The 24,768-nt window shown below is 55.0% G+C and overlaps 11 protein-coding genes across 11 annotated transcripts in view; 6 read left to right on the forward strand and 5 right to left on the reverse strand.

Moving 5' to 3' along the window:
• Positions 1-264, reverse strand: part of BO95DRAFT_450767 (glycosylphosphatidylinositol-alpha 1,4 mannosyltransferase I) — a gene marked incomplete at both ends in the record, with an annotated part of 3,006 nt that extends 2,742 nt beyond the window's left edge. The window contains one exon of the mRNA XM_025588034.1: positions 260-264. Coding sequence (XP_025445396.1) covers positions 260-264 — 5 coding nt within the window. The remainder of the gene's footprint in view (positions 1-259) is intronic.
• Positions 265-680: 416 nt separating this feature from the next.
• On the forward strand, positions 681-2,497 carry BO95DRAFT_479866 (Zn(II)2Cys6 transcription factor; the record flags this gene model as incomplete). The annotated part of the gene is made up of 1 exon (XM_025590129.1): positions 681-2,497. Exon 1 carries the CDS (start codon positions 836-838, stop codon positions 2,495-2,497), a length of 1,662 nt encoding a protein of 553 aa, XP_025445397.1. The 5' UTR covers positions 681-835.
• Positions 2,498-2,870: 373 nt separating this feature from the next.
• BO95DRAFT_407463 (FAD/NAD(P)-binding domain-containing protein) lies at positions 2,871-4,626 on the forward strand (the record flags this gene model as incomplete). Its single annotated transcript, XM_025584069.1, has 6 exons — positions 2,871-3,235; positions 3,302-3,569; positions 3,621-3,666; positions 3,755-3,996; positions 4,074-4,393; positions 4,437-4,626. Exons 1-6 carry the CDS (start codon positions 3,000-3,002, stop codon positions 4,624-4,626), a joined length of 1,302 nt encoding a protein of 433 aa, XP_025445398.1. The 5' UTR covers positions 2,871-2,999.
• A 344-nt stretch (positions 4,627-4,970) lies between these two features.
• Positions 4,971-5,684, forward strand: BO95DRAFT_38737 (uncharacterized protein). Its single transcript, XM_025583519.1, has one exon. It carries the CDS (start codon positions 5,253-5,255, stop codon positions 5,565-5,567), a length of 315 nt encoding a protein of 104 aa, XP_025445399.1. The 5' UTR covers positions 4,971-5,252; the 3' UTR covers positions 5,568-5,684.
• Positions 5,685-6,280, reverse strand: BO95DRAFT_38738 (uncharacterized protein; the record flags this gene model as incomplete). The annotated part of the gene is made up of 1 exon (XM_025583520.1): positions 5,685-6,280. A coding segment is annotated over one exon (480 nt), but the record flags the coding sequence as incomplete, so codon positions are not given.
• An 817-nt stretch (positions 6,281-7,097) lies between these two features.
• On the forward strand, positions 7,098-8,423 carry BO95DRAFT_489323 (uncharacterized protein). The gene has a single exon (XM_025590560.1). The coding sequence runs from the start codon at positions 7,223-7,225 to the stop codon at positions 8,081-8,083; it is 861 nt and encodes a 286-aa protein (XP_025445401.1). The 5' UTR covers positions 7,098-7,222; the 3' UTR covers positions 8,084-8,423.
• Positions 8,424-11,012: 2,589 nt separating this feature from the next.
• BO95DRAFT_429096 (uncharacterized protein) lies at positions 11,013-11,789 on the forward strand (the record flags this gene model as incomplete). Its single annotated transcript, XM_025584877.1, has 1 exon — positions 11,013-11,789. The coding sequence occupies one exon, from the start codon at positions 11,013-11,015 to the stop codon at positions 11,787-11,789; it is 777 nt and encodes a 258-aa protein (XP_025445402.1).
• Positions 11,790-14,873: 3,084 nt separating this feature from the next.
• BO95DRAFT_489325 (beta-glucosidase) lies at positions 14,874-17,391 on the forward strand (the record flags this gene model as incomplete). The annotated part of the gene is made up of 2 exons (XM_025590561.1): positions 14,874-15,054; positions 15,113-17,391. Coding segments are annotated over 2 exons (2,460 nt in total), but the record flags the coding sequence as incomplete, so codon positions are not given.
• Positions 17,392-17,559: 168 nt separating this feature from the next.
• On the reverse strand, positions 17,560-19,795 carry BO95DRAFT_450771 (MFS transporter; the record flags this gene model as incomplete). The annotated part of the gene is made up of 10 exons (XM_025588035.1): positions 17,560-17,623; positions 17,677-17,749; positions 17,807-17,940; positions 18,022-18,078; positions 18,158-18,289; positions 18,343-18,566; positions 18,633-18,813; positions 18,876-18,932; positions 19,018-19,483; positions 19,750-19,795. The coding sequence occupies 10 exons, from the start codon at positions 19,793-19,795 to the stop codon at positions 17,560-17,562; spliced, it is 1,434 nt and encodes a 477-aa protein (XP_025445404.1).
• A 918-nt stretch (positions 19,796-20,713) lies between these two features.
• On the reverse strand, positions 20,714-21,466 carry BO95DRAFT_460737 (alpha/beta fold hydrolase; the record flags this gene model as incomplete). The annotated part of the gene is made up of 1 exon (XM_025588766.1): positions 20,714-21,466. The coding sequence occupies one exon, from the start codon at positions 21,464-21,466 to the stop codon at positions 20,714-20,716; it is 753 nt and encodes a 250-aa protein (XP_025445405.1).
• Positions 21,467-22,609: 1,143 nt separating this feature from the next.
• Positions 22,610-24,020, reverse strand: BO95DRAFT_355892 (OSTA/TMEM184 family protein; the record flags this gene model as incomplete). The annotated part of the gene is made up of 6 exons (XM_025582271.1): positions 22,610-22,987; positions 23,068-23,217; positions 23,273-23,398; positions 23,451-23,700; positions 23,753-23,889; positions 23,934-24,020. 6 exons carry the CDS (start codon positions 24,018-24,020, stop codon positions 22,610-22,612), a joined length of 1,128 nt encoding a protein of 375 aa, XP_025445406.1.
• Between the last annotated feature and the right edge of the window lie 748 nt (positions 24,021-24,768).

Below are 24,768 nucleotides of genomic sequence, written 5' to 3' on the forward strand. Positions count from 1 at the left end.
CTCCTCCTCCTCCTCCTCCTCCTCCTCCTCCTCTTCTTCTTCGCTCGCGTCAAACTCCGCATCCGCCTCATCATCAGGTGTGCGTTCGGCTGTCGCATGTTCCGTTGGATGATCTGAGGCTTGGGCTTCCTGTGCTTCCTGTGCTTGGTTCTGCTCGAACTCCGCCTCAGCACCCAGAGCAAAAGCAGCCTTCATGGCTGAGGTTGCCCAGACGGCGAAAGCCGCTACGTAGGCTGCAGAGACCTTCTCCTCAGGGTGCGCCATCGCATAGGCGCCAATTCCTTGACAGGGAGCCGCACACTCGGCCAGTGTATCCGCAAAGAACGCGTCCTCAAACCAGGGGGCTGGCCAACCACTCATGCTGATGATCGAGAAAAGTTGTTCTTGTTGTTGTTGTGTTGGGATCAAGCTCCGGAGAGATAATTCTGCCTCTTAATCCCGCCTGGCATCTCAACTAATCCACTTTGGGCAGTTTTAATGCATAGTTGATGCACAGCTTATGCACAGCTTATATACTGCTTGTGCCCTAGCTGTATACTGCTTGTACACTGCTTGTGCATGGCTTGTGCATGGCTTGTGCATGGCTTATACAGCAGTCACCACTCTCCCTGATCCACTCCAAACCTTGTCATCGCTTGGAGCTTCCTTCTATCAAAGCTATGACTCCACAGGAGAAAATTGCTGCTTTTCAATCACCCCGGTCATAAGAGCGTTGAAGAATGTTAGAGTTAATGAATCGGAAGACAAGAGCTGAGTGTAAGACTTGAGTGCAAAAAGAAAAGCAAACTATCATGCCCGCCAGCCACTTCCGCGAGGACACGAGGACCACCAGACAATGAGTGGACCGCGCACCCGCTCCCACCGTGGATGCTCCCACTGCCGGCGTAGCAAAGTGAAATGCGATGAGAAACAGCCGGTCTGTACGCGTTGCTTTCAGAAAGGCCTTTCCTGCACCCGAGACACCGTGACTCTGAAGTGGGAGTCGGATTATCGTGCTCGGGGGGTCACCTTCGGCCGTACGGGAGTCTGGCGCAAAGGTGCCTCGAAAAAGCCGAGCCCAGAGGATATACCATCTATACCATCTATACCATCCACGGCGGATCAGACCATCCTTACAACCCCTGTCATCCATCACTGGAGCTTTATCCATGCGGATAGTCACAGCTTGCCGCAATTGCTCGATCACCAGGATCTTGTGCTCATGCCGGCCAGGAACGTGCATGAATTCAGTATCCAACCAGCCCTATCCATCTCACCTCTTTGGAACCACCTGGACCAAAGCTTCCTGCTGGACTACTACATCCACCAGATCTGCCCCCGGACGACCCCAAGCCCGAGCGCCACTTCACCTTTCGCAGCTATCATCCTGCCCTACTGTCAGACCGCCTCCCCAGTGGTGATCAAGGCCCTGATGGCCCTAGCAGCATGCCACTGGAGCCAGCAGGACCCACGCTACGGGGTGCACGCCCTGACGCTCAAATCGCAGGTCGTCAGTGGCTTTCGCCGCCGGATTGCGAGCGAGGATCGAGGATCCTTCCTTCTTTCCCCCGACCCCGAAGCCCTCGTCCTCATCATGCTGCTCTGCCTCTACGAGATCGTCGATCACTGCGACCGACGCTGGATTGTCCACCTGCAAGGCGCGAAGGACATCATCCGTCTCCGACGCCAGCAGCAACAGCGACAGGCCGACGCACTTCTCGCCCTCCCCACAGTTCCAAGCGACCCCGTCTCGAAATTCGTCGAGCTATTCTTCGCCTTCCAGGACGTGATGGGCCGCACCGCCTGCGCGAAGGCCGATCTGTTCGGACCCAGCTACTGGGCCGAGGGAGATGTGACCATCAACGACTGGATGGGCTGCAGTCCCGCGCTGGTGTCGATCCTGTTCGCGATCATGGACCTCAGCCGTCACCGCCGCCACATGGGGTCCTCCGCGTCGGAGGAGCTGACCTTTCGCGCGCGCGCCTCGAACCTCCAACGTCGACTCGACGATCTCGTCCAGAACCCCGCCGTCGGGGGCGAAGACGAGACCCTCCGCCGCGTGGCTGAGCTCAAAAGACTGGCCTGCTCCGTCTATATCCAATGTGCATTACACGGGGCCCGGCCCTGCGATCCCGCTGTCAAAGTCACCGTCCAGGAAATCCTCGCGGGGGTGAGGGCGCTGGTCGCGCAGGGCTCCGCCAGCCAGGCGATGATGTGGCCGCTCTTCGTGGCGGCCGTCGAGCTGGACCCTCTCGATGACGTGGTCGTCGAGAACCCGAGTCGCAGCATGGAGGCCGAGAACGGTGGCCGTCGACGGCTGGTCCTGCGGCTGCTGATGGAGATGGCCAAGAGGAGTGTGTCGAGCGTTGCGCGAATGCGTGCGGTCATTGAGGGCGTCTGGCAACGGCGGGACTTTCACCTGCACGCTGTGGAGGATAGGAAGATGGGTCGGTTCGCCGACTTGAATGATTGGGAAGTGTTTGTTGTGCCGGGGAGTGACGCGTTGAGCCTGGTGTGAGACGCTTGGGGAGGGAGGAGGGGGGGGGGGGATCTAGTGTCGCACAAACAAGAACGTTGCTTATGGCGATGCACAAGACTCGCATGTACGGTATTTATGGACATTTGTCACGTTTAAATCAACAAAACTAAATACCTATCGAGGCGATCTGTTTGGGTAGCCGACAGTCAGGTAGGCTATGCAGGCACCGCTGAACACATACGATGCAGGATTAATCCTAAAACTGCGATGCCTAAGTCTAGGACTCACCTAAGGGCTGCGAAGAAGGCTTTGCATCCAACTACAGTACTCATCCGACTACGAATGGCGTCATGAGCGTCCGCAGTGGTGCATGCGTGATTGATCACTGATAAGACATTCCTCATACGGCCGAGGGATGGCGAATCTTTGCCTGCAAGCGGGGCTTCGGTGATAAGCCCCCAACCGTAACGGCGATTAAATACACCAGAAGGGCCATCGATACTAATCAACGCCTGCCCAGCTCGAGAACACCCAACTCAACATGGTAGCCCGGAAACACCTCAACGTGGCCATCGTCGGGGCCGGGCCAGGGGGATTAGCGACCGCCATTGCCCTGTCGGAGCTCCCCTACGTCTCCGTCACCGTCTACGAACGAGCCCCCGAGCCTCGGGAGGTCGGAGCAGGGATCAGTATCGGCCGTAATGGATGGAATGTGCTGGAGTTGCTGGGCGCGGCCGACGGGGTCAAGGGGGCAACGAAACAAACCCCCTTCCAACGGTTGGTGCGCCTCCTTGCTCCTGGCTCTAACTCCTTCCTACGTGATGGCTGAAATCGAGCTCGCAGAAATGGTCGCACGGGAGAATCGATCGTTCCACGCGCAACGACGCCTCCACCCCTCAGTCCCGAGGAGGCCAAGTATGAATCCATTAGGGCTCGGAGAACCCGCCTGCAAGCCGCCTTGCTCGCCAGGGTGCCTGCCAACACCATCCGCTTCAACAAGAAGCTGGTTTCTCTGACGGATCCTGGCGGGGAGGACGGGGCTCGTTTGCAGTTCCAAGATGCGACCGTAGCGAGCGCGGACTTAGTGGTCGGCGCTGATGGGATTCGTTCGGTGAGACTGACCAGTCCAAGGAAAGGTTTCCTACTGACATTGCCCTAATAGGTCGTTCGACAGACATTGTTTCCCGACCACCATTTGCATTTCACTGGTGAGTGACTCGCCTGGAGTGGGAACAGTACAGTCAGGACTTGCAACGACGCCACATGGGCCTGGCTAAACAGAAGCCAACCTCCCAGGAGTCACCGCTTGGCGGGTGCTGGTGCCAGTCGCCTCCATCCGCCATGTCGCCGAGTTTCCCACCTCCACCGGATGGTGGCATGGCCTCAACGGCTACTTCTACTTCTCGCATGTGGACGACGAGCCCGACCGTGAGCTGTGCGAGATCACCGTCCGGTCCTTCGACGAGCCGGAGGTGCCCGGCCGAACCGCAACCTGGGCCATTCCATCGACCAACGACCGCGTCCGCGCTCGGTGTGGGGTGCGTACAGATATATCCCCGGACCCTCTCGCGTACTCGCTCCAGCGGCGTGAACTCACCAGAGGTTGAAACCACAGGAGTATGATCCTCGGATCCAGGCCGTCTTGGATGTGGTCCCGGAAGGGGACTGGCGAGAATTCGCCATGGCCGCTGGCCCGTGTCTGCCGGAGATCCAGGGCTGGGATAAAGTGGCTTTGATCGGGGATGCCAGCCACCCGCTGTCCGGTGCCTTTGGGTCGGGGGCCGCGTTTGCGATGGAGGATGGATGGATTCTGGCCCGGGCAATCGAGCATACCATCACCTCGAACACACCGATCAAGGATGCACTTGAGATCTTCCAACGGATCCGGGCGCCGTACTATGAACGGATGCACGTGGTTTTTCTATCCTCTGCCTGGTCTCCAAAGAGGGTGATGTGGCTGACACAATGTTCTTCGCAGGTATGACTATCTCGATCGGAAGGCGAGCGAGGCGAAGAAGGCTCGAGCGCTGAACGGGGACTTCGACACCGTCATCAAGGCCCGCGTCGCATCGTTCGGAGGCGCCGGGGCGGATTCGTTAGACTGGATTTACAAGAATGACATCAAACAGGTCTGGGCAGAGTATGTGGCGAGTGTAGAGGGGGATTGAGCAGCCATTGTTCAAACGACTCATCCAGTACAGCATAGAAGACCTAGACCAACCTAATGAAAATATCTTATCCGAGTCAAGGTACAGTACAGTACAATTATATTCTTACAATGTCCGGCCCAGCGCGTACTTTCCGCCATTTCCCCAACTTGGAAGTGCCCAGTCTGCTCGTTCTTGACTGTTGGCCTATGATCTGTTGATACTGCGGGTTGAGAAAAGGGGGCAATGGGCAGCCAAGCGCGTAACAGACAGCCAGCTAGTTCAAGGGTTACATTATGGGCATTCTCTCCGTTCCGACTCTATCATAAGGGTTCCAATCCGGCAAAAGCGGAGTAGTAAAGACCGAATTTCGATAGCCGCTGAGTTAACAAGCTACACGCGTGTTGACAACAGTCTTGATCCACTAATCACTGAGACATCATGAGCACCTGCATCACTTTTACTTTCACTTTCACTTTCCAAACTCAAATGGATGAGCAGCACCCACCTCTCCTGTCGATTTAAGAGGCATTCGTCTGCGGGCAATTGGCAGACTACACAGCCTCTTCATCCCCTCCAGCTACTGGCACCTATCTGTACTGCACGGAAATTGTCCTAGATCGCATCCGCCCATTCTTTAGACAAACATGCCAACCAGCGTTTCGATTCTGATCTACATTGGGGACCCGCTCGACTTCACCAAGTACCGCCACACAGGGCTTTTTTTTCGAGCATATAACCGGAGCAGCTGGGATTTTCGAGTTCCAAACCTACGAGAATTACAACCCCGAACAAAGTCGACGGCTGGCATCTACTGTTCGAGTGGCGGACCAACCGGAGTCAATCAGCGAAGCCTCTATCAGAAGCGTGATTTCCAGGACCCCAGTCAAGAATGGACCCACAGATGCGGACTGGAATTGCCAGGATTGGGTGGGGGATGTTGTGATTGTTTGCTCGATTAGCAGGCCCGGGATATGGGTGATCCATGAAGGGAAACATCGACCCTGTCTCTGGTTGTCCGGCTCGCGTTCCGTCGGAGGGAATGGGTCGGATTCTGCGTGCTTTCATTGTTGAATTGATTGATCATGGTGCTGGGTAATCGATGTAGTGGCGCAGGAGACGAGCAAGAAATGCCATTCCTAGATATTCTTTCTCGTACCGAGGTGGGAGTATCACCGTCAAGTAATCCGGCCAGTCAGGCATCGGCTTTAGATGCTGCATGACCTTGATATACTCCCAATATTCGGGATACCAGCCAGCATCTTCCCAGTCCAGAACAGCCGTGACCCGGTCCCCTTCCACCAGGATATTGCGGGGGGGCAAAGTCGCCACGAGTGAAAACGATCTCATGATTGTCCGTCAACGCATGTTTGGCATAGTGCTGGAGCACCTCGGGTAATTTCACCAGGTCTTCCAGGATGAAGGTATTGAACTGTTGCTCCGAGTCAAAGGGACCGCCTTCGATCGGTGCGCGCTGCCCGATGCACGCCTTGCCATGACCCGCAGCACCAATGTAAGTCCCTTTCAGACGGCGAAGTTGGACCAGGTAGGAATGCAGTTGTCCCGCTATGGAGCTCTTCTGACCGGGGTCCAAGGTCTCCCAGGCCGAGAGAGAGAGAGAGTCTGGCAAAGCACTCCGCAATTCGCAAGAAAGGAGAAGGAAAGTGAGTGAGGGGGTTTACATTGATGGCGGTGTATAAAGGCGGTGGAGCTTCTAGAACGGCAGGATTTCAGAATAGACAAAACAAGCAAAGCAATCAAACCAGCCAAGATAATCAAAACAGTAAACCAGTCAAAGCAGTCAAAACAGTCAAAACAGTCAACCGGCGGGGGCCTCCTTCACCAGTAGCTGTAGGCCTATCCTATCCCTAAGTCTCTTTAGAAAGACACAGCCTGGAGCCCTGAGAGCATTACATTCATTCTCATCATTGGGATTATAGTGTACAATAGTCCAGTACAGTCCAGTACAGTCCAGTACAATTCACTACCTTATCCGCAGCTAGCTGTGGTCAACATAAATGAACTTTACAGTGAGTCCAAGTAATAATCAATAGCAGCCCTGAGCCCCAATCATCCGGCTCGAATGCGGCCAATCCTCAGCTCTGCTCACTGATGCCATTCTCTCCATTGGAAGGGCACTGCCTACCACCTGGAAAGCAAACAGGATTTCGTTTGCCTCTGAGAAGATTTCCAGAGGGGGACCGCAACTTCCCGTCTGTGTGCTCTGTGCTACCTCAACCACATCCCCCACCGCCGTGACATTCTGTAGGAGTCCGTTATGCTGAGGGTATGTGCAGCCGTCTGAGCGGGGTCTGACTGCTGTCTAGCAGGTCTCTTGCCGTAGTTGGGAAGAGAAAGTAGAAGCCAGATTGCACATTCAGGGCGGGATGCCTCCTGCAGACATCCACAAATGCGACCCTATCTGTCTCTTGAGATGCCCCGATGAGCTTGTTTTCGTTGTGAGTCCACCTACCGACCCTCAGAACGGTCAACCGTCTCACAAATTGGGTCGAAAGATAAAAGGGAGCATGAGTACCTGTGGTTCGACCTCCACTTCCCTCCTTGCCATTGAAACCATCAAGCAATTCCTCCGTCGCTTTCTTCAATACTCAAAACCATGTCTCTTTCTGGCACCTGGGCACTTGCCCCAGCATTCACGCGCGAAACGATGAGCGACATTGCCCTCGGCAATGTCATCGCAGATCCTCACGCACCTGACAGCCCCCTTCAGCAGGTCAAGCCCGAAGACCTGAGCGACTTTCCGACTGTTGAGGACGACGATGAAGACTCCTATCAAATCGAGTCCGCTGACGGATCGCCGCTGGCCTTGGGTCTCGGAGCGAGAATCTTCAATTCCCTGACGTTCGCAGTGTGGCACCAAAGACCTGCCAGCGGCTTCGCGAGCCATAGCGTGGTGGGCGTGCGGACGCGGAAGCTCGCTCCCAATTTTCCCTGGAATGAACTTCACCTGTTTTTCGAACGAAAGTCAATCCGTGCCTACCTAATCTCTGGCAGGCCGCTTTACGTTGTGTCTGGTATCATGATCGCGACGAAATTCCTTCGGCACACCGTTCGGGATCCGCCCCGGACGGATCTTGGATTCGGATTTGGCGACATTTCCTTCTCCGTGCATCTCACGGGCAGCAGGGGAATCTTTAGCCCCGAGATCGGGAACGTCAACGCCGGCCTCAACAATATTCTCTTTGCGTATCGACTGCACAAGGTCACTCTTGGCTCCGGGCCCCAGGAACCGCAGATCCAAGCGCAACTCCATCGTCCACCAGCAGCATTCGCGTCGGTCAATCCCGACAAGGCCAACAAGGGTGAGGAGGAAGGGGGGGAGGCGAAGGAGGAGGGAAACACTGGTAGTGGGGGAGGTCCCTTCTTGCGTGCTGACGAGATGACTGCCGAAGACTGGCGCAAGCATGATTTTCAGATCTTGGTCCCTGCGTTCGAGGAGACCGAGACTGGAAACTAGGTAGCTTTTTGCTTGTTATTCGGCGACTCGGTGGGGACGGAAGTCATCCAGTCCATGTATGGTCACATTTGTCTATTCCTACTCGGCGTAACTTTTGCCTCCCTATGTAGAGGTAGACTATCGCGCTGTGCCCCTTCCCCCGAGACCGTTGTACTTGATGTGGTTCACGCAGCTGCATCCCACACCATCAACAAGCTAGTCGGTGGTCCCTCAATCCCAGCCTTCTCCCTCCATGCTTCAGCCAGACCTTTCAGTGCAGCTTCCATCCTCTCCTTTCTTTCCAGATCGTCACCCGAATTGACACACTCCAATAAAGTGGCCGCAATGACGACGAGGATGGCAGCTGCTATTGATGAGCCGGACCTATAAGCCTTGATCTGGGCGGGATGCCCAAGCGATGCGACTGGCACGCACTCGCCTAGTGTCGCGATTACTACCTCGCTTGGCGACTTGCGGACCAGCGATCGATCTGACCAAAGCCATCCTCTCAGATCTAGCGGACGGGCGGCTATCACATATCGATGACTGGCAGGAAACCTGACCTCCGAGCACCTCGCCGCGGTCGCCGCTGCAATAAACAAAATGCGTCCGTTCCGGCGTCTGACAGCCTCGTCTATAGCCCGACTGATTCGATCATCTTCTGGTACGTGAAATGCCATGCAAATAATGTCGTTCTCAGGGTCTTCAGCGGCCTGTCGGATTGCCTAATGCTAATTCAGTATGGCGATATTGCATGAAGGCCCAAAGGAGGGGAGAGGGGGGGGGTGGGGAGGAGCCATACATCAGCTATCAACTGACCCCCCACTTCAAGGTCGGTGTCTCGATCTCCTATGCATTTCACTTGCACTTTGATGGTAGGAGAAAGGCTCGTTATGAGGCTGACAATCTTAGTCCCGTGTCCGTTCTCATCATAGCACGCTGTCCCGCCCCTGACCAGGTCTTCATACCCGGCAAGCTGCGGAAATTCTCCTGGGGGTTTCATGCAGCCTGAGTCAATCACAGCGACTTGGGTTTCTCTGCGCATGGACTGTGGAGACAGGTTTTGGAGCCGACTGGACAGACACGAGAGCCATTCTTGAGTCCTGCTTTTCTTTGCTGCGTCAAGAGCTTCCCTGGAGATGGGAATGTGGATAGGCTCCACATGAGAGCGGAGGTCTATTTTCGTATGCCCAGCGTTCAGTCCACTCGAACGGCTCTTATGACAAGGAGGAGGAGGGGTTGCAGGCATATCGCAAGCCTCGGGTGCCGGACGCAGCAAGATATCCCTGCCACGAAACGTTCATGTCAGCGGAAGGTCTATTGCGCTCTTGGCTTGAAGGCTGCTGGGTTCAGACTGATTCCAGTCCCCGATTGACTGGGAGAGTCTAAGCCATCTTCCGGTCGCCTACCTGGCTGGTTCTGCTGTGTCGGTCTTCAGTCCGTTTCGGCAGCCGATGCTCTCCATCTTAGTTGATCGTTGGGTATGTTCTCGTGTGTTACGAAGAGGGACAGGAGATCGGCAGAGGTGGAGAATCGTGTTCGTGGGGGAGGAACAGAAGAGGGGTGATATGTGTGCGGTATGTGGTTTTGGCTTATGGCCACATGGAAGAGATTTTGGACATGGTTGATCCATGTAGAGCGCCTGAATGGGGCTTGTTTTAGAACAGAGAAGAACAAAGGGTACGATTATTTCACTGTAGATGAAGAGTCTGGGTGAATCGCACTACAGCTCTTTCTCCTTCTTCATAGATATTGCTATCACAGGAAGCTGCACAATCTCATGAAAGATGTCCACGAGCCTTTCTGCTCGTCAGTATCTGTGTGGATGGTAGATGGAAGAACATTGTTAGCCCGGCATAGTTGCTTTCCCTTCTGTTCCGAATGCTTTTGCGTTTCCTTGATATTTGTTCTGGTCAGTACATCCCCTGGTGATTCCACAATCGACCCATATTCTGGGACAAGAGTCCTGGAATGCCGGCGGCAGCATGTTATCTATAGTGACTGGGCTCCAAATTAGCAGGAACCTGCCTGTCACATACCCATGTTCCTAGGATGACAGCCCTGGCTTGAAGCTAGCTTCGAGCTACCCGGTTGTCCTCAGCTGAGAGCTGCTCCGAGATTGTGATGGGCGGCACAGGGGAGATCAAAGCTAGGGAGCACTATACTCCCCTTGTGCATTTGGTCCCCAAATGATCCCTTCGGGACTGATTGCTCGCCGCGGTGCTACAACAACTGAAAAAGATCACACTACGTGAGCAGGAGCTATCTTCTGCCAGAGCCCGAGATTTCGCATAGGATGATCGCTAAGATTTGGACCCCAAGGGCTGCGCATAGTCAGCACCACGACTGGCTGCCAAAGACTGCACTAAAGACAAAACAAGGATTCCATAAAGAATTGCATCGATAGATCAAAACAATGAACGAGCAAGTGCAAAGTGCAATTCATTCACCACAAGGATTTCATCACTACATTGACCTTGATTATCATGGTTCAGATCATGAGGGTATGTTTCGTTCACAGCATCCCTGGTATCGCCACAAAGACTGGGGAATCGCAAACAATACGCACTTCACTCTTGATCCACGGGAGACAGCAATCTCTCATTCACCTCGCTCCTTTGCGAGGCAACCTATCTTTCGTTGTCATTTATGTCAGAATTGAAAAGTACCCTTCATTTACATCTAGGATGAAACTGGGTCAGTGAAAGATACCGAGCAAAATTCCCCTGGCCAAGCTTGAAGACATCAAGCAGCAATGTGACGCGGAATTGGCGGAACCGGTGCTCGTCGTGACCCTACAGCCCAACAAAGCCTGGTCAAATTGGAGGCAATGCTGCAGTTTGCATCGCTGAAAGAGTATTTAAGCTGCCTGAAATCACCCCCAGATACTACAATATTCCAACCCATCCACTCACCAACCTCATCACAACCGCAAGTCAGACCCCTCATTATGCCTCTAAGAGTTTTTCGCGACATCAGCCACAGGTGGGCGCTGGTCTCACGCCTTGATCACGCTCCCGAAAGCCTGATTCGGGTGGGCAATATCTTGGTGAATCCTAGCGAGCCTCATCGGCCGCTCACCAGAGTCCCGGCATCCGAGGGACAGGAAGGCTTTCCACCGATCATCACGGAGACATCGGTGGGGCATCTCACTGGCCATTCTGCGTGGAAGTTTAACGATACTTTTGAACCCGGAGTGGAGATCCCCCCGGAGGCTCGTTCTCATGATGGATTATTGCTCTGGGACACGAAGCTGTCCATTGGGGATCACCATTACAATCTCTTCTACCCTAAAGAACCTAGGGAGGAGGTAGTTCAGGCCAGTCTGATGAGGGACCCCACTATTCAAGCACTGTTGGAGCAACGTAGCGGTGGCGACTGTAAGCTGTATCTAGTGAACTGTCTTCTGATCGTTGAAAATATCTCTATCGAAGGGAGACGATATCACTTTCCAGAAGGGCGTCCAGAGGATGGTGTCAACGTCATTATTAAGGACCAAGGCCCGAAAATTCTCGCCTACCGAATGCTTGAGGTTGTGATAGACCCTGCACGAAGGATTAAGCTCAACGATTACAGCCCTGCTAGAGAAGATCCACATTTCTTTCCGGATTCTTGGAGCGATGTCGCCCACCGACTACTTCACCAGGAGATCGGGGCCGAGTATATGAGCGAGCAGGAAGGTGAAGTTACAGTCGGGCGCATTTCCCTTCCTGAGGGACAAATCTGATATGCATTTGGTATGCGTCTTGATATGACCCAGCAAAACAGACTAAATACCCTCCAAGAAATGAACCCTTTATGAATTTTACATCCAAGACATCTGAAATCCTTATACCAACTTAACTACCTGGTACCCCAAATCTCTCTGGCCTTGCGTGGGCAGGCGGTGCCTTGATGCCTCTGAGGGCATTCAACAAGACATTGAAAGCGGCAATACGCAAAGCAATTAATCAGCAACGCTCCGGTTATCAGACTGACTGAGTCCAGGGATCCTACCATTATCCCATCCTACTCGTACAATCACATTCCTAACTGACAAGGGTTGCATGCTGATTATGATTATAAGGGTCACTTGCAGTCGTAACGGATCGTGACCGGCAAGGACAGCACCGCACCACCTTCCCACTCCTTATATACTTAACAATGAACCCATTACTCCTACAATACATATACATCTATGTTTACCCTATGTCCCCGTCCGTCCCCTTCCACGTCATCCTCATCTCTACCACTAATTGCGTTGCACTTCGATCCGGTTACTGTATCATGTTGAGCCGCTTCCGATGCTACTTACCCCCCCCCCCCCAGTCAGGAGAGGGGAGTAGGGATCGGACGTCGTCGCAGAGTGCCTAGCGAGAGCCATGGCAATCGCTTGGGAGACGTGGAAGTCGGCCGGTTAACAAGGGCATGCAGGAGATTCCTGCAGTCAGAACTCAGCAGTATGAGTCCGGTCATGTCTCGCAGGGAGGGCGGTTTGAGCTGGCCGGCAGCTCAAATGCACGGAAAGGAAGAAGTGGCAGCGACGTGGCTTGGCTTGGCTTTGGATGCAAAGAGTTGTGGAAGGCAAGCCCCCATTGAGGCTATCCGTCTTTGGTTGTCATTGTCCGGATCATAAGTATCCCAGGCATCGCCATCAAGACCAGGGCAACCGCGAACAGTACACACACCAAGTCCGATCCACGGAAAACCGGGAATCTTACTTGTTGACCCGTCACATGGCACTAAGCTTATTGTGACCCTATCTCAGCCCACCTTAGCGATGAAGCACCTCGCTCTTTGGTGAGACAATCCATCTTTCATTGTGCCATCAGTGCTTGGGAAGGAGACAAAAGACTGCCTGGGCCTCCTCAATAAGTTCTGTCAGCATAGAAAAGTACCATTCAATCAATCCTATTGAGATAATAATGAGCCAGTCAAGGAAGACATCAAGTAGCCCTATGGCACGGAGATAGTGGAACCGGTGCTCGCCGTGACCCAAAAGCAACCAAAGCCTGATCGGGTCAAGTAGATGCTGCAGTCCATATTTTAGAGAGGTACATAAAGCGCATGCAGGTATTGCTAGTCACAACAGTCTTTCAACCCCCGGGTCAAAACCCTCGCCAACCTCACCACAGACCAACCCAGATCCCATCCATCAAGAGTGTATCATCAGTCTTTGAGGGGATACCTAACAGCTGGGCGCTGGTTCCGGGCCTCGATCACGCTCCCGACGGTCTAATTCGCTTGGGTAACATCTTCGTGAATCCTAGCGAGCCCCATCGGCCGCTTACGACGGTCACAACCGCTGAGCTTGAGGCGTAATATCCAGAAGTCTGGAGGAGTCCATCAATGGAGATACGTTAGGATGCTCAGGTTTCACGGGAGTTCGGCCTTGTACCTGAATTGGAGGAGGTCCTCCTGGAGACTCTTGTACATGAGGGATTAGTGATCTGGAGAACAGATATCCGCATCGACAGTATTGTGGACTACCAACTCGCTGGCATGCCAAGCCAGAGCACCGTACAGGTCCGCCTGACGGAACCTGCTATTCAAGCACTGCTGGAGCAAAACGGCGGCAGCTGTACATTGTATATGGTGACTGGTACTAAGATCGTCAGCGGTTTCTCTGCCACGGGAGAACAAGAACATCACCCCAGCGTTGGCTGAAGGGATGCACTCACCGTCGCCATCAACGAGCCAGAACCGGAGCTTATTGGTTACCAGATGTCAAAGATTGCAGTAGACTGTATACAAGAGACTCAGCTTAGTGAAGTTTACTGTAGTGCAGACGATCCATACTTCCTTCCTAGTAATTGGTACCGGGTGGCCGACAAACTACTTCTCCGGAAAGCGAAGACCGAGTGTAGAAGAGAACAGGAAGGTGAAATTACGGTGAGTGTTGCTTAGAAGGACACTACCTCATTCATTCACTCATTATCTTATTGCCCAAGTGGCCTTTTGGACAGGCCACGCGAATCGATTTCGGCCAACCAGAAAAAGTGAAAAGAAAAAAATAAATTAATTATGAATTACATCTGTTACATGTTATTATATACATCGTGAGCATTGTGTACGTGTGGTGTCTTGATGCCTGGGCTCGGAAGATAAACATACCACTCTCTGCTTCACTCCTTCTTCTCATGAGGCTTGTCGGAAATCAGTTGAAGGCTTTTGTCTACATGAAAGCGGCAATTCATACGAGGGGGAAGAGAGCGGGGATTGCCGCAATCAGCAACAACCCTTCCGGTTATCGGACCGAGCCCGTAGCCGGTCACCATCCGACTTACTTGCTAAGTTATGTAACTCCTTAAGAATGTACAGTATTCACAGGACTCACAGGATGTACGGTATTCACGGTATTTTCAACCATCACTTGAACGGGGTCCACTTGCTCACTGGTAACCCACTGAACAATTAACCCGCCTACGTCATCGACCGCGCCAGGGAAATTTCTCTCGGCAAAACTTCGGCAAATGATCAATTATACTGAGTACATGGAAAGTGGAGACGAGATATGAGGCCATTGAGTCATCGACAGTCCCCGCACCTGCATGTAACCCCCACGGGTGGGATTTGTGGGGCGTTGGGGTTGGTCGGGGTCGAGGACTCGGCACGAGGCCGATCCCCGGCTTTGGACTTCATCCCGAGCCCTAATGGAGATGATGATGATGATGATGCGATCCATCAATGCAGCATCGCTACGCCGTGTTTCCCGTTTGGTGTCACTGCATACTTTGAGGTAAATAAATAGAGAGTCCCGTGGACGTCTCATTGCATTTGAATTCAGTCCTCAACAGCGACCTCAGTTCCTCCAGTCAAGGCCCATCTGATTGCGATGAAGGTCTCACCCGACTACGCCTTCCTCCTCTCAGGGGCGCTGCTGGCTCCCTCAGTCCATGCAAGCACTTGCCAGGCCCCTATCAACCATCCGGGCAAGCCATTCAGTCATGTGCAGCCGCTCAACACCACCATTCTGACACCCTACGGCTCTTCCCCGGCGGTCTATCCTTCCCGTAGGTCCTCTCTACTTCTACAGCTCTTTCCCCGCTAACGGACTCTCCCCACGCGCAGCCAACATCACCGGCGTTGGCGGATGGGATCAGGCGCTAGCCAAGGCCAAACACTGGGTCTCCCAACTGACTCTGGAGGAGAAGACCTGGATGGCCACCGGCCAACCGGGCCCTTGCGTCGGCAACGTGCTGCCCATCCCACGCCTCAACTTCAGCGGACTCTGTCTGCAGAACGGACCACAGTGCCTGGAGCAGGGCGACTACTCGAGCGTCTTCGTCAGTGGGGTCTCAGCGGCCGCCAGCTGGGACCGCGACCTGCTGTACACGCGCGGACAGGCAATCGCCCAGGAGCACAAGGCCAAGGGGACACACGTGGTGCTGGGCCCCATCGGCGGCCCCTTGGGGCGCAGTGCGTACAACGGACGCACCTGGGAAGGGTTCGCCGCCGACCCGTACCTGACCGGGGTGTGCATGGAGGAGACGATCCGGGGCATACAGGACGAAGGCGTGCAGGCCAACGCCAAGCACTGGGTCGCCTACGAGCAGGAGACCCAGCGCAATCCGACCTACGCCCCCGACGCCAACGCGACGACCTACATCCAGGACTCGGTCTCCTCCAACCTGGATGACCGCACGATGCACGAGATCTACATGTGGCCGTTCGCCAACGCCCTGCGCGCCCGCGTCGCCAGCGTCATGTGCTCCTACAACCGCATCAATGGGTCGCACGCCTGCCAGAACTCATACGCCCTGAATCACCTGCTCAAGACCGAGCTGGGCTTCCAGGGCTACGTCATGTCCGACTGGGGCGCCACCCACAGTGGTGTCGCCTCCATCGAGAGCGGCATGGACATGACCATGCCCGGCGGGTTCACCGTCTACGGCGAGCTGTGGACTGAGGGCTCTTACTTCGGCCAGAACCTGACCGCGGCGGTACGCAATGGCTCCGTCGCCACCACTCGCCTGGACGACATGATCGTGCGCATCATGACTCCGTACTTCTGGCTGGGCCAGGACGATCCCGCCTACCCCAGCGTCGATGCCTCCGTCGGCCCGCTGAACATCGACTCGCCCCCGGACACCTGGCTGTACGACTGGAAGTTCACAGGCGAGCAGAACCGCGACGTGCGCGGCAACCACAGCCAGCTCATCCGTGCACATGGCGCGGCCTCGACCGTGCTGTTGAAAAACGAGCGGAACGCCCTGCCGCTGCGCAAGCCGCGGAATATCGTGATTGTCGGCAACGACGCCGGGCCCATGACGCAGGGAGCCTCAAACCAGAACGATTTCGAGTACGGGACGCTGGCCAACGCTGGCGGGTCGGGCACCTGTCGGTTCAGCTTCCTGTCGACGCCGCTGGAGGCGATCACGGCGCGGGCGCGGCAGGACGGGGCGCTGGTGCAGTCGTGGCTGAACAACACCCTGATCACCACCTCGGGGCTAGCCTCGCTGTGGAATCCGCAGCAGCCGGACGTGTGTCTGGTGTTCCTGAAGAGCTGGTCGCAGGAGAACGAGGACCGGAGCTCGCTGGAGCTGGACTGGAATGGGCCCGCGGTGGTGGAGGCCGTGGCGCGCGACTGCAACAACACGGTGGTGGTCACCCACTCGGCGGGCATCAACCTGCTGCCCTTCGCCGATCACCCCAACGTGACGGCCATCCTGGCGGCGCACTACCCCGGCGAAGAGTCAGGCAATTCCCTCGTCGACCTCCTGTACGGCGAGGTGAACCCTTCGGCCAAGTTGCCCTACGTGATCGCCTACAACGCCTCGGACTACAACGCCCCCGTCACCACCGCGGTGCAGACCAACGGAACCTACGACTGGCAGAGCTGGTTCGATGAAGGGCTGGAGGTCGGATACCGCTACTTCGACGCCCACGACATCCCCGTGCGCTACGAGTTCGGCTTTGGTCTCAGCTACACCACCTTCACCCTGAGCGCGTTGCACACCACGACGCCCAGAACCAACCTCACGGCCCTGCCCGCAGCCCTGCCCGTTCAGCCGGGTGGAAACCCCGCCATCTGGGAGACGGTGTACACCCTGAGCGCCCAGGTGAACAACACCGGCGGCGTGGACGGCTATGCTATCCCGCAGCTGTACGTGGGGTTCCCCGACTCGGCGCCCGCGGGGACTCCCCCGAGCCAGCTGCGTGGATTCGACAAGATTTGGGTGCCCGCGGGACAGACCAGGATGGTCACGTTTGATCTCGCGCGGCGTGATGTCAGCTACTGGGACGTGGTGGCGCAAGACTGGCGCATTCCCTCGGGACGGTTTACCTTCCACGCGGGGTTCAGTAGTCGGGATTTCCACGCCAACGTGACGGCGACCCTGATCAATTGATCACGGAGGAGTTTATGTTGAAGTGCTCGAGGGGATGTATGTGATGTCCAGCACTCGGAATAATGCCGAGTCATGAATTGAGAATTGTCTATATCTTCTATATTGATGACCCGAAACCCTCACTGGGAGCGGTCTATACGAGTAGCTTAACTCCTACCGCTGTAGCCCTTACTTCCGCGTGGCAAACCGACTCTTCCGTCGGGTTCTCTTCCCGTATCGGAAGAAGATATACCTGCCATCACCAAAGTCAGCCCCCGGACACCAGCTGCAGCGCATGCCACTCACGGAAATGGAGCCATCACCAGACTCAGAAACGCCAGCAAGGAGGTCGCCCACTGGTTGCCCAGCGTGTGGTACACTGGTCGCTTGTTAGCTTCTTAAACAGCGCAGCGTTGTGGATCATGGGCAAGCTTACTCGGATACCCGAACAAAGGAAACGCAGCCGCAAAGGTGCTACGCGTGAAGCTGTTGGCCCCCAGGGCACTGGCAGCATACACGGGATACGCATCCACCAGGAAGGTAAAGACGCCCGCGTAAACTAGGATCATCCTGTATGCATGAAGGTTGTCAGCGGAGCTCTGATCCTACACCACAAGGAGAACCTCGGTTAAGGCTCGAGGGATACTTTACCCTGCTCCAAACAACGAGCTCCCAATGATGGGCACCGCCCAATGCACCGAAGGCAGTCTACTACATAGTCAACGATTGCTCTGGCATACCACTTGCAACAAACAAAAGAAAAAAAACAAGGGACAGGAAAGCGCACGCCGTCCAAGCGAACCAGAACAACCCCACCGTTAACAACGGCGCTCCAATCACCGCCGGTGGCAGTCGTCGCTCGGGGTCCGTCTCGTCAATTTGCTGCAGGATGTTCATCCGAAGATACAACCTGCGACACCTACGACCAAAGGTATCAGACCACTCACTTGAGAATAGGGCGAGGACTCATACCAAGGATCAGCAACCACCGCAGCAACCATCCCCGCCGTGATGCCCGCAAATGCCAGGCCGGACTGCCACAGCCCCCAATTGTAGACCGAGCCGAAGATGATCTTGAACGAGCCGAAGAACAGGTATTGGATGCCCAGAGCAATGGCGGAGAGGAGACAGAGATTCAGGCACATGGGCTCAAGGAAGAGGAGCATAAAGGGGCGGTAGAGCGAGCGGAGGACGGTCTGCAAGATTAGCCGCGTTGGATAGAACAAGCCCTACACTGAAGGAGAAACCGGGGGAACACGCACCATCGAGATCGACCGGTCCAACCGCTCGATCGGCGCCTTCCATCGCTCCTCTCCAGTTTCTTTGCGAAGACGGCGAGCTTTGCGCCGGAGAAGGACGGGGTGGTAGGTCTCCGGCACGAAGCAGAGGACCAGGAGGCATTGGATGGAGGACCAGATGAGGAGGGTGTAGAACGACCAGCGCCTTTACTCGAGAACAGATCCAGGTCAGACTCCTGGTCCACGAGCCGGCTGGAAAGTACTCACCATGACGCAAATGAATTGATCAAGCCCCCAAGCATAGGCCCGAAACTCGATCCGGTGCTGCCATTTCGCCATCAGCTCTCAGTCACCTTTCCTTCCTCAACCACAACTTCCCCCTCCCCATCGATCAGGATGGCAAACCCACAACGGCGACGCGGTATACACCAGCATCGGGAAATGCAATTTTTCCTGGGTATACAGATCCCCCACCGTCGCGCCCGCCACACTAGTAAAAGCCGCCCCGGCCAACCCGGTCAACAGCCGCGCCACCAGCATCGTCTCGATATTGCGGGCGACCGCGCAGGGGATCAAGAAGAGGACAAACAGCGGCAGCGAGATGCGGAAGATCGGGCGTCTCCCGTAGAATTCCGACAGCGGCGAGAGCACCAGGGGCCCCCAGCCGAGCCCGCCGATGAACAGGCTCAGCCCCAGGGTGGCGACGATGCGGGAGCAGCGCAACTCCTCGATGATCTGGTGGTAGGTGCTGACGTACAACGAGCTGGTAACGGTGATGCAGAGGGTGGTAGAGCAGATGAGCAGCTCGATGGCCCATTTGCGCCGCGGTGCAAGGCAATGCGGGTTCGCGGGGGCGTCCTCGGGGGCCCAGCGGACTTCGAAGGCGTCGCTGGTGGGCGACTCGAGGTCGAGGTCGATTTCCGTCGAGTGGGAGGAGGTGTCCATGCCTTTCTCGCTTGGTTGGCCTCGGATGAGGAATGAGTAGGCCGGTTGATTCTGGCGAGAAGAAGGGGAAATGCTGCATTGGAGCCGTTGAGTTTCATGCTGCGGGGGAAGAAGCGATTCCTTGGGAGAGAAAGGGCTGGCCGAACGCCGCTGATGGTTGGACCCGGATGTTCGATTGCCCCCCAACGTCCAGTACCCTCGGAGAAACAGAGTCTTCTCTGGTTGTTCCGAAGTGGTGCCATGATCGGCGAATTGTGGTTCTCTCGTGAGACCGCCATCTCTCCTGCTATACGAGCTTGGGGTGGGCGGTGGTTGGTTATAACCTATAGTTCAGCTTTCTCTCCTTCTTCCATTGTCGCTGTGCATTGCAAGTCTGCTATACTTGGATCTTGTCCGGATTGTCCAATGGCTCTTAATCTGATATCGGGGTGGGATGAGTTGCTTATCGTCTCTTCAGACAATGGGATCGGCCGACTCCATTCTCGTTGGAAGTAGGGCTAGAAGAAGTCCATGACCTGACCTTGGCTGGTGAGGTCCGCCGACTGTACATCAAATCTTCTATATACTCTCGTAAATGTGTACATACATCACTGCCTCATTCCCTCAATCTTCGTATGATGATGTTGATGATGTCGAGAGCACGTCCACCCCGGAGTTACACCGTCCTCCGGCAGTCTGTTGGAGTACCTTATTATCCAATTGGTCTCACTGCAGCTAGATTGCCGGGGCTGTCGCACAGTCTCCAAGGTCTGTCCGACCCGATGGGGCGGAGTTACTGTCCCAGAAGTATGTTTTCCATTGCCTTCTTGTCAGATAATCCACTGGCTTGGGAGACTGGCCGGTGCTGTCTAACATACACGCCGTCTGCATCGATCAAAACACCAGAATAGACATGTAGGGGTCAGTCTGGAGTGGATGAGGATCGCCACGAGTGCGGTCTTTCTTCTTCGTGATGCAATCAAATTCCATTGCCCTATGATATCCACAGTATGACCCTTGACTGTCAGCCTCGCCATGATCATGATAAGCTATTGAGCCCCAGTCCATCCGCAAGTGCCACCCTTTACCTTATCCCCAAGATACAGATTCCTTCCTCAGCAACCTAGGCATGCATCAAATCCCCGATTCAACCCCTTCACCCTTTTTCACCCCTTTCAGCCCTACAACTCCGCAGCCCTGCATACAGCAGCCACCACCTCCCCCACCCGCGACAGGAACGGACTATGCCCAGCATCCAGCGTCTCCGTCCGAATATCGCGCCCCTGCCCGACCCCCTCCACCATTCTCCTCTGCACCTCCACCGGGATCGCCCGATCCCTTTCACAATAAAGGTACGTGGTGGGCACGACCTTCCAGGCCGCAAAGCGACAAACACTAGAGAACGTGCGATAGCTGTGCGGGTTCAACGCCGCCACGGCCGCGCGCGCCGCCGCCTCCGGCACGTCCTGGTAGAACACCCCGATCGGATTGCGAGGCATTGCCGCCCTCTGATCCGCCGAGACCTCCACCCAGGGGGCATCGTGGCCGCCGAGTGCGTCGCGGAGCGAGCGGCCCTCGGGAACGAGGAAGGAGCAGCACAGGAAGAGATGCGAGACGCCGCCGGGGAGGCTCGCTTTCCGGCGGGTCTCCCAGTCCAGGTGCTGAATGGCCTCGCTGGCGACGACGCCGCCGTAGGAGTGCGCGAACACGAGGACGCGGTGGCCGGCGGCCGCGAGCCGGAGGATCTGGGTGCGGACCTGCTGGACGTCCTCGGTGAAGTCGCGGAGGTAGTGGTGGTTTTCGGGACCGACGGAGGGGAGGTGGACGGCGTCGGTCGTGTAGGTCGTCGTGGACTGCAGGAGGTCGATGACCTGGCTGAAGCAGCTGGGGCTGTGCCAGGCGCCTGGGACGAAGAGGATGGCGGTAGAGGGCATGGTTGAGGTGGCTACCGATTGGTAAGAGACGTGGAGAATAGTGTATGATGGAGAATAGTCAGGTCGGAGTGACAGGTGGCTGAGGCTTTCTGATTGTCTGAGTGAGTCTGGGTTCTCTGAAGGTGTATTCTAGGACGTGGTGGTGGGGATTCCACTCCGGGTGGGTGAGGTTGTTGCAGTTCGGCTGCAGACCGCACTGGCAATGATAAGGTGGTGCTTAAGCGATATAGGTCGTGCTAGAACCAGGATTTTGTGCTCACTTCAAGGCTCAATAGGAGTTCAAAATGACTGTGCTCAGGAGAATAAGGGAATGAACTTGTATGACCTGAGAAGAATGCTAGAGGGCCTAAGCTTAAGATCTTTGAGGTATCCCAGAGAGAACGATGAGGTTAGAATAAAGTGGTAGGTAAAAAAGGAATCCTATATGCGGTCCCTATTATAGTGACGCCTGTGAGATGGGCAATACTACCTAACATATTCACAAGCTTCTTGTCTGAACTATAATGTAAACCATCACATAGCTTATCTCCATCCAGCATGAAAGCAAAGCCCGCATAGCCCCGTCTCAAGATCAACGAAGCTCAGATCAAATCCACGTTATGTGTCGGTATTGTATCACTAGCATCTCCATGGTCTTCGTCAGAGTGATTACATCGTCCGCAAATAGGCTCACGGGATGGGACAGACTCCGAACCAATACAAATGCTCAAATGAGTAAGTCCAGCCATGGCTCCCATTGCTGGTGAACTGTATGTCAGCTTACGGCGATGCAGCTTTAAGGAGTTTGCCCTCAAGCCCCTCCATTCAGAAGGAGCTCTTTACTACTGCTAGGTAATCAAGGCTTCACATTCACACGTATAGTGCAGCTGATGGATTGATCTAATGCCTTGTTGTGGGCTCTCTTTGGTGCCACGAGCGAGTCATCATGCAAATACAGTGTTCCAGACCTCAGGGTGTAATACAGTATGAATGTCTCGAAAGGAGCTGAAGTTTTACTCCAACGTTCATCGACGTCTTACCAACCAACGATATAGCAAATCAAAAAGAATCCCAAATCCCGCATTAGGAAGCAGTCCCATCCAGGCATATAACCAACCCACACCCAAGGAAAGAAAAGCATCACAACCAAGCACAATCAGAAATTCACCGCTCCCCAAGCTTATCCAGTTCCTCCCCTCTCCCCACTCCCTTACCCCCCAGAGCCATCGTCAACGCGAACCGAATCGCACCCGCAATCTCCCTCACATCCAGCATCGCCACCCAGGCCCGGACCCCCAGCGGTCCCCCGCGATACCGCAACTCCGTCACCGCCTCATAGGCGGGGTTCGAACTCGCCTCGAGTGTCGGCAACGTCCTGCGGATGACATACGGCCGGACGGAGTACGCGTAGTGGAAGAACAGGGCGAAAGGCACCATCTGGATGCAGATCACCATCGTGGGAATACCGATGTTCACGTCGGCGTAGGTGAGTTGCGCATTGGGCTTGAGGACGTCTGTCGCTCCCAGCGCGAAGAAGATTATCTATGGCAGTTTTCTTTTAGTCTCGCTTGACTCCCACATCTACAACGAAGTGCATGGGTGAAAGAGCTGGACGAGCGTACCCGTTCGAGGAAAGACAAGCCGACAATCAGCTTGAAGGCGAGCAGCTTGACGAGAGGCTGGTGGTTTTTCAGCTGGACCTTGAAGCTCTTGTAGAATTTGAGCACCGCAAACACGGCCGATACGAGGGACAGGTTGAGGAAGATTGTGATCTTTTTTGGGTTAGACTGATGATCACTGGCGATATAAAGACAGGGGGGGACCTACCCAAAGGTGCGCAAAGTAGGGCTTGCTGCTTTCCATGCAGTAGACCCCGGCGGCTTGGGTGATGTCGGTTACGAGGGATGCTAACAGCGCGACGGCCGGGTATTGGAAGATGGCGATCCATGTTTTCTGCAGTGTGTTAGCACCCGTCACGTTCCGGAAGATGGAGAATAGGACTCACTCGATACCAGCTCAGACTCTCGGCGGGAGACTCACTTCCACTGGGTGGAATGGCCAACGGGGCGAAGAACATGTTCTCGCGGGAGATGGACGGCGCCAGGAACTCCAGCATCAGCAGGTAGAAAATGCCCAGCGCGACGGACTGGAACACGTCGAGCCAGGGCTCCAGATACACATACATCTCGGGGAAGCAGATTCCGAGCAGAGAGAAGATGGAGTACAAGGGGAGCAGAGTGGAGATCCGCATGATCCTGAGATCTGTTAGTGCACGGACTGTCAAGGTGAAGGCGAAGGACAACATACTTGAGCTGCTCCTTGGGTTTGCTCAGATGTGTTGCATGCAGGAACATTAATGTGAGAATCGTCAGACAAGTGAATGCCGTGCAAGCCCCGGATAGGATCATGTTGAAGGTATGGAATGACATGTTGTGTAGGAATGGCTGGGAGGCCACTGTTGTCCACAGTTAGTCCCGTCTTTCGGCACCAAATGGGATGACCTGCCTTCTGAGAGCGACTCTGTGGGACATGTGTGATTTGCATGGCTGCTGCTGTCGTGGTGAAAGATGCCCATTTCTAGAGAAATATTGAAGTGATCGAGCACGGCTGCACGACGGAATCCCCGATGCTGGGTTTGATATGACACAATTGTCAGGAGTGGTTCTTTTCTACCCATGTGCAGCAAGCCTTTATATTCTTCAGAGAAACTGATCGTCTAAGCATTTTGACACAACAAACGTCGGTGTGGCCGTGAAGGAGTGCAATCCACCAGCATACTAGCATCCTGCTTCATAGCATCTTGCATAGCCTGTTGTGGCGCTAGTCCATATGCGGCAAGCGAGGCGAGACGGGATTTTATAAGAGGAGCAAGTATAGATTCCTTCATCTCATGATTGGTTTTCGACACAGCCGCAAACACGTATCTCCACTGTACTTCCACTGACACTAGGCAGTTTGCGGCAGGAGGCGCGAGAAGTCTCTGGAAATGATCATCTAAGCTTCAGCAGGAAGACAATTAGGGCCCACCTCAGGGCCCACCTCAGGGCCCACCTCAGGGCCCACCTCCACAGCCTTGCACACTCCATGAGGCTGTCAGCCGCAAGACGCAGCATCAAAATCGCCGACACCCTTCTTCAGAAACTCATAAACAAGGGCTCCCTGCAGATTTGAGCTGCAGACTAGAACCCTAAAACGCATCCCTCCCACGTGGCAGTGTTTCATGCCCACGCCTCGGGACTTTTTCCACATTCTGTAGACTCTACCACCATTGACTGACCGAGCCCTCACCATCCTCAGTTCACCTTCATGCAGAGCGACAAAGA

Source organism: Aspergillus brunneoviolaceus (assembly GCF_003184695.1).
Source record: "Aspergillus brunneoviolaceus CBS 621.78 unplaced genomic scaffold BO95scaffold_12, whole genome shotgun sequence".
NCBI lineage: Eukaryota > Fungi > Ascomycota > Eurotiomycetes > Eurotiales > Aspergillaceae > Aspergillus > Aspergillus brunneoviolaceus.

Coding starts and splice junctions, on each gene's coding strand:
- BO95DRAFT_38737 (XM_025583519.1), top strand. CDS start 5,253: ATGCCAACCAGCGTTTCGATTCTGATCTACATTGGGGACCCGCTCGAC.
- BO95DRAFT_489323 (XM_025590560.1), top strand. CDS start 7,223: ATGTCTCTTTCTGGCACCTGGGCACTTGCCCCAGCATTCACGCGCGAA.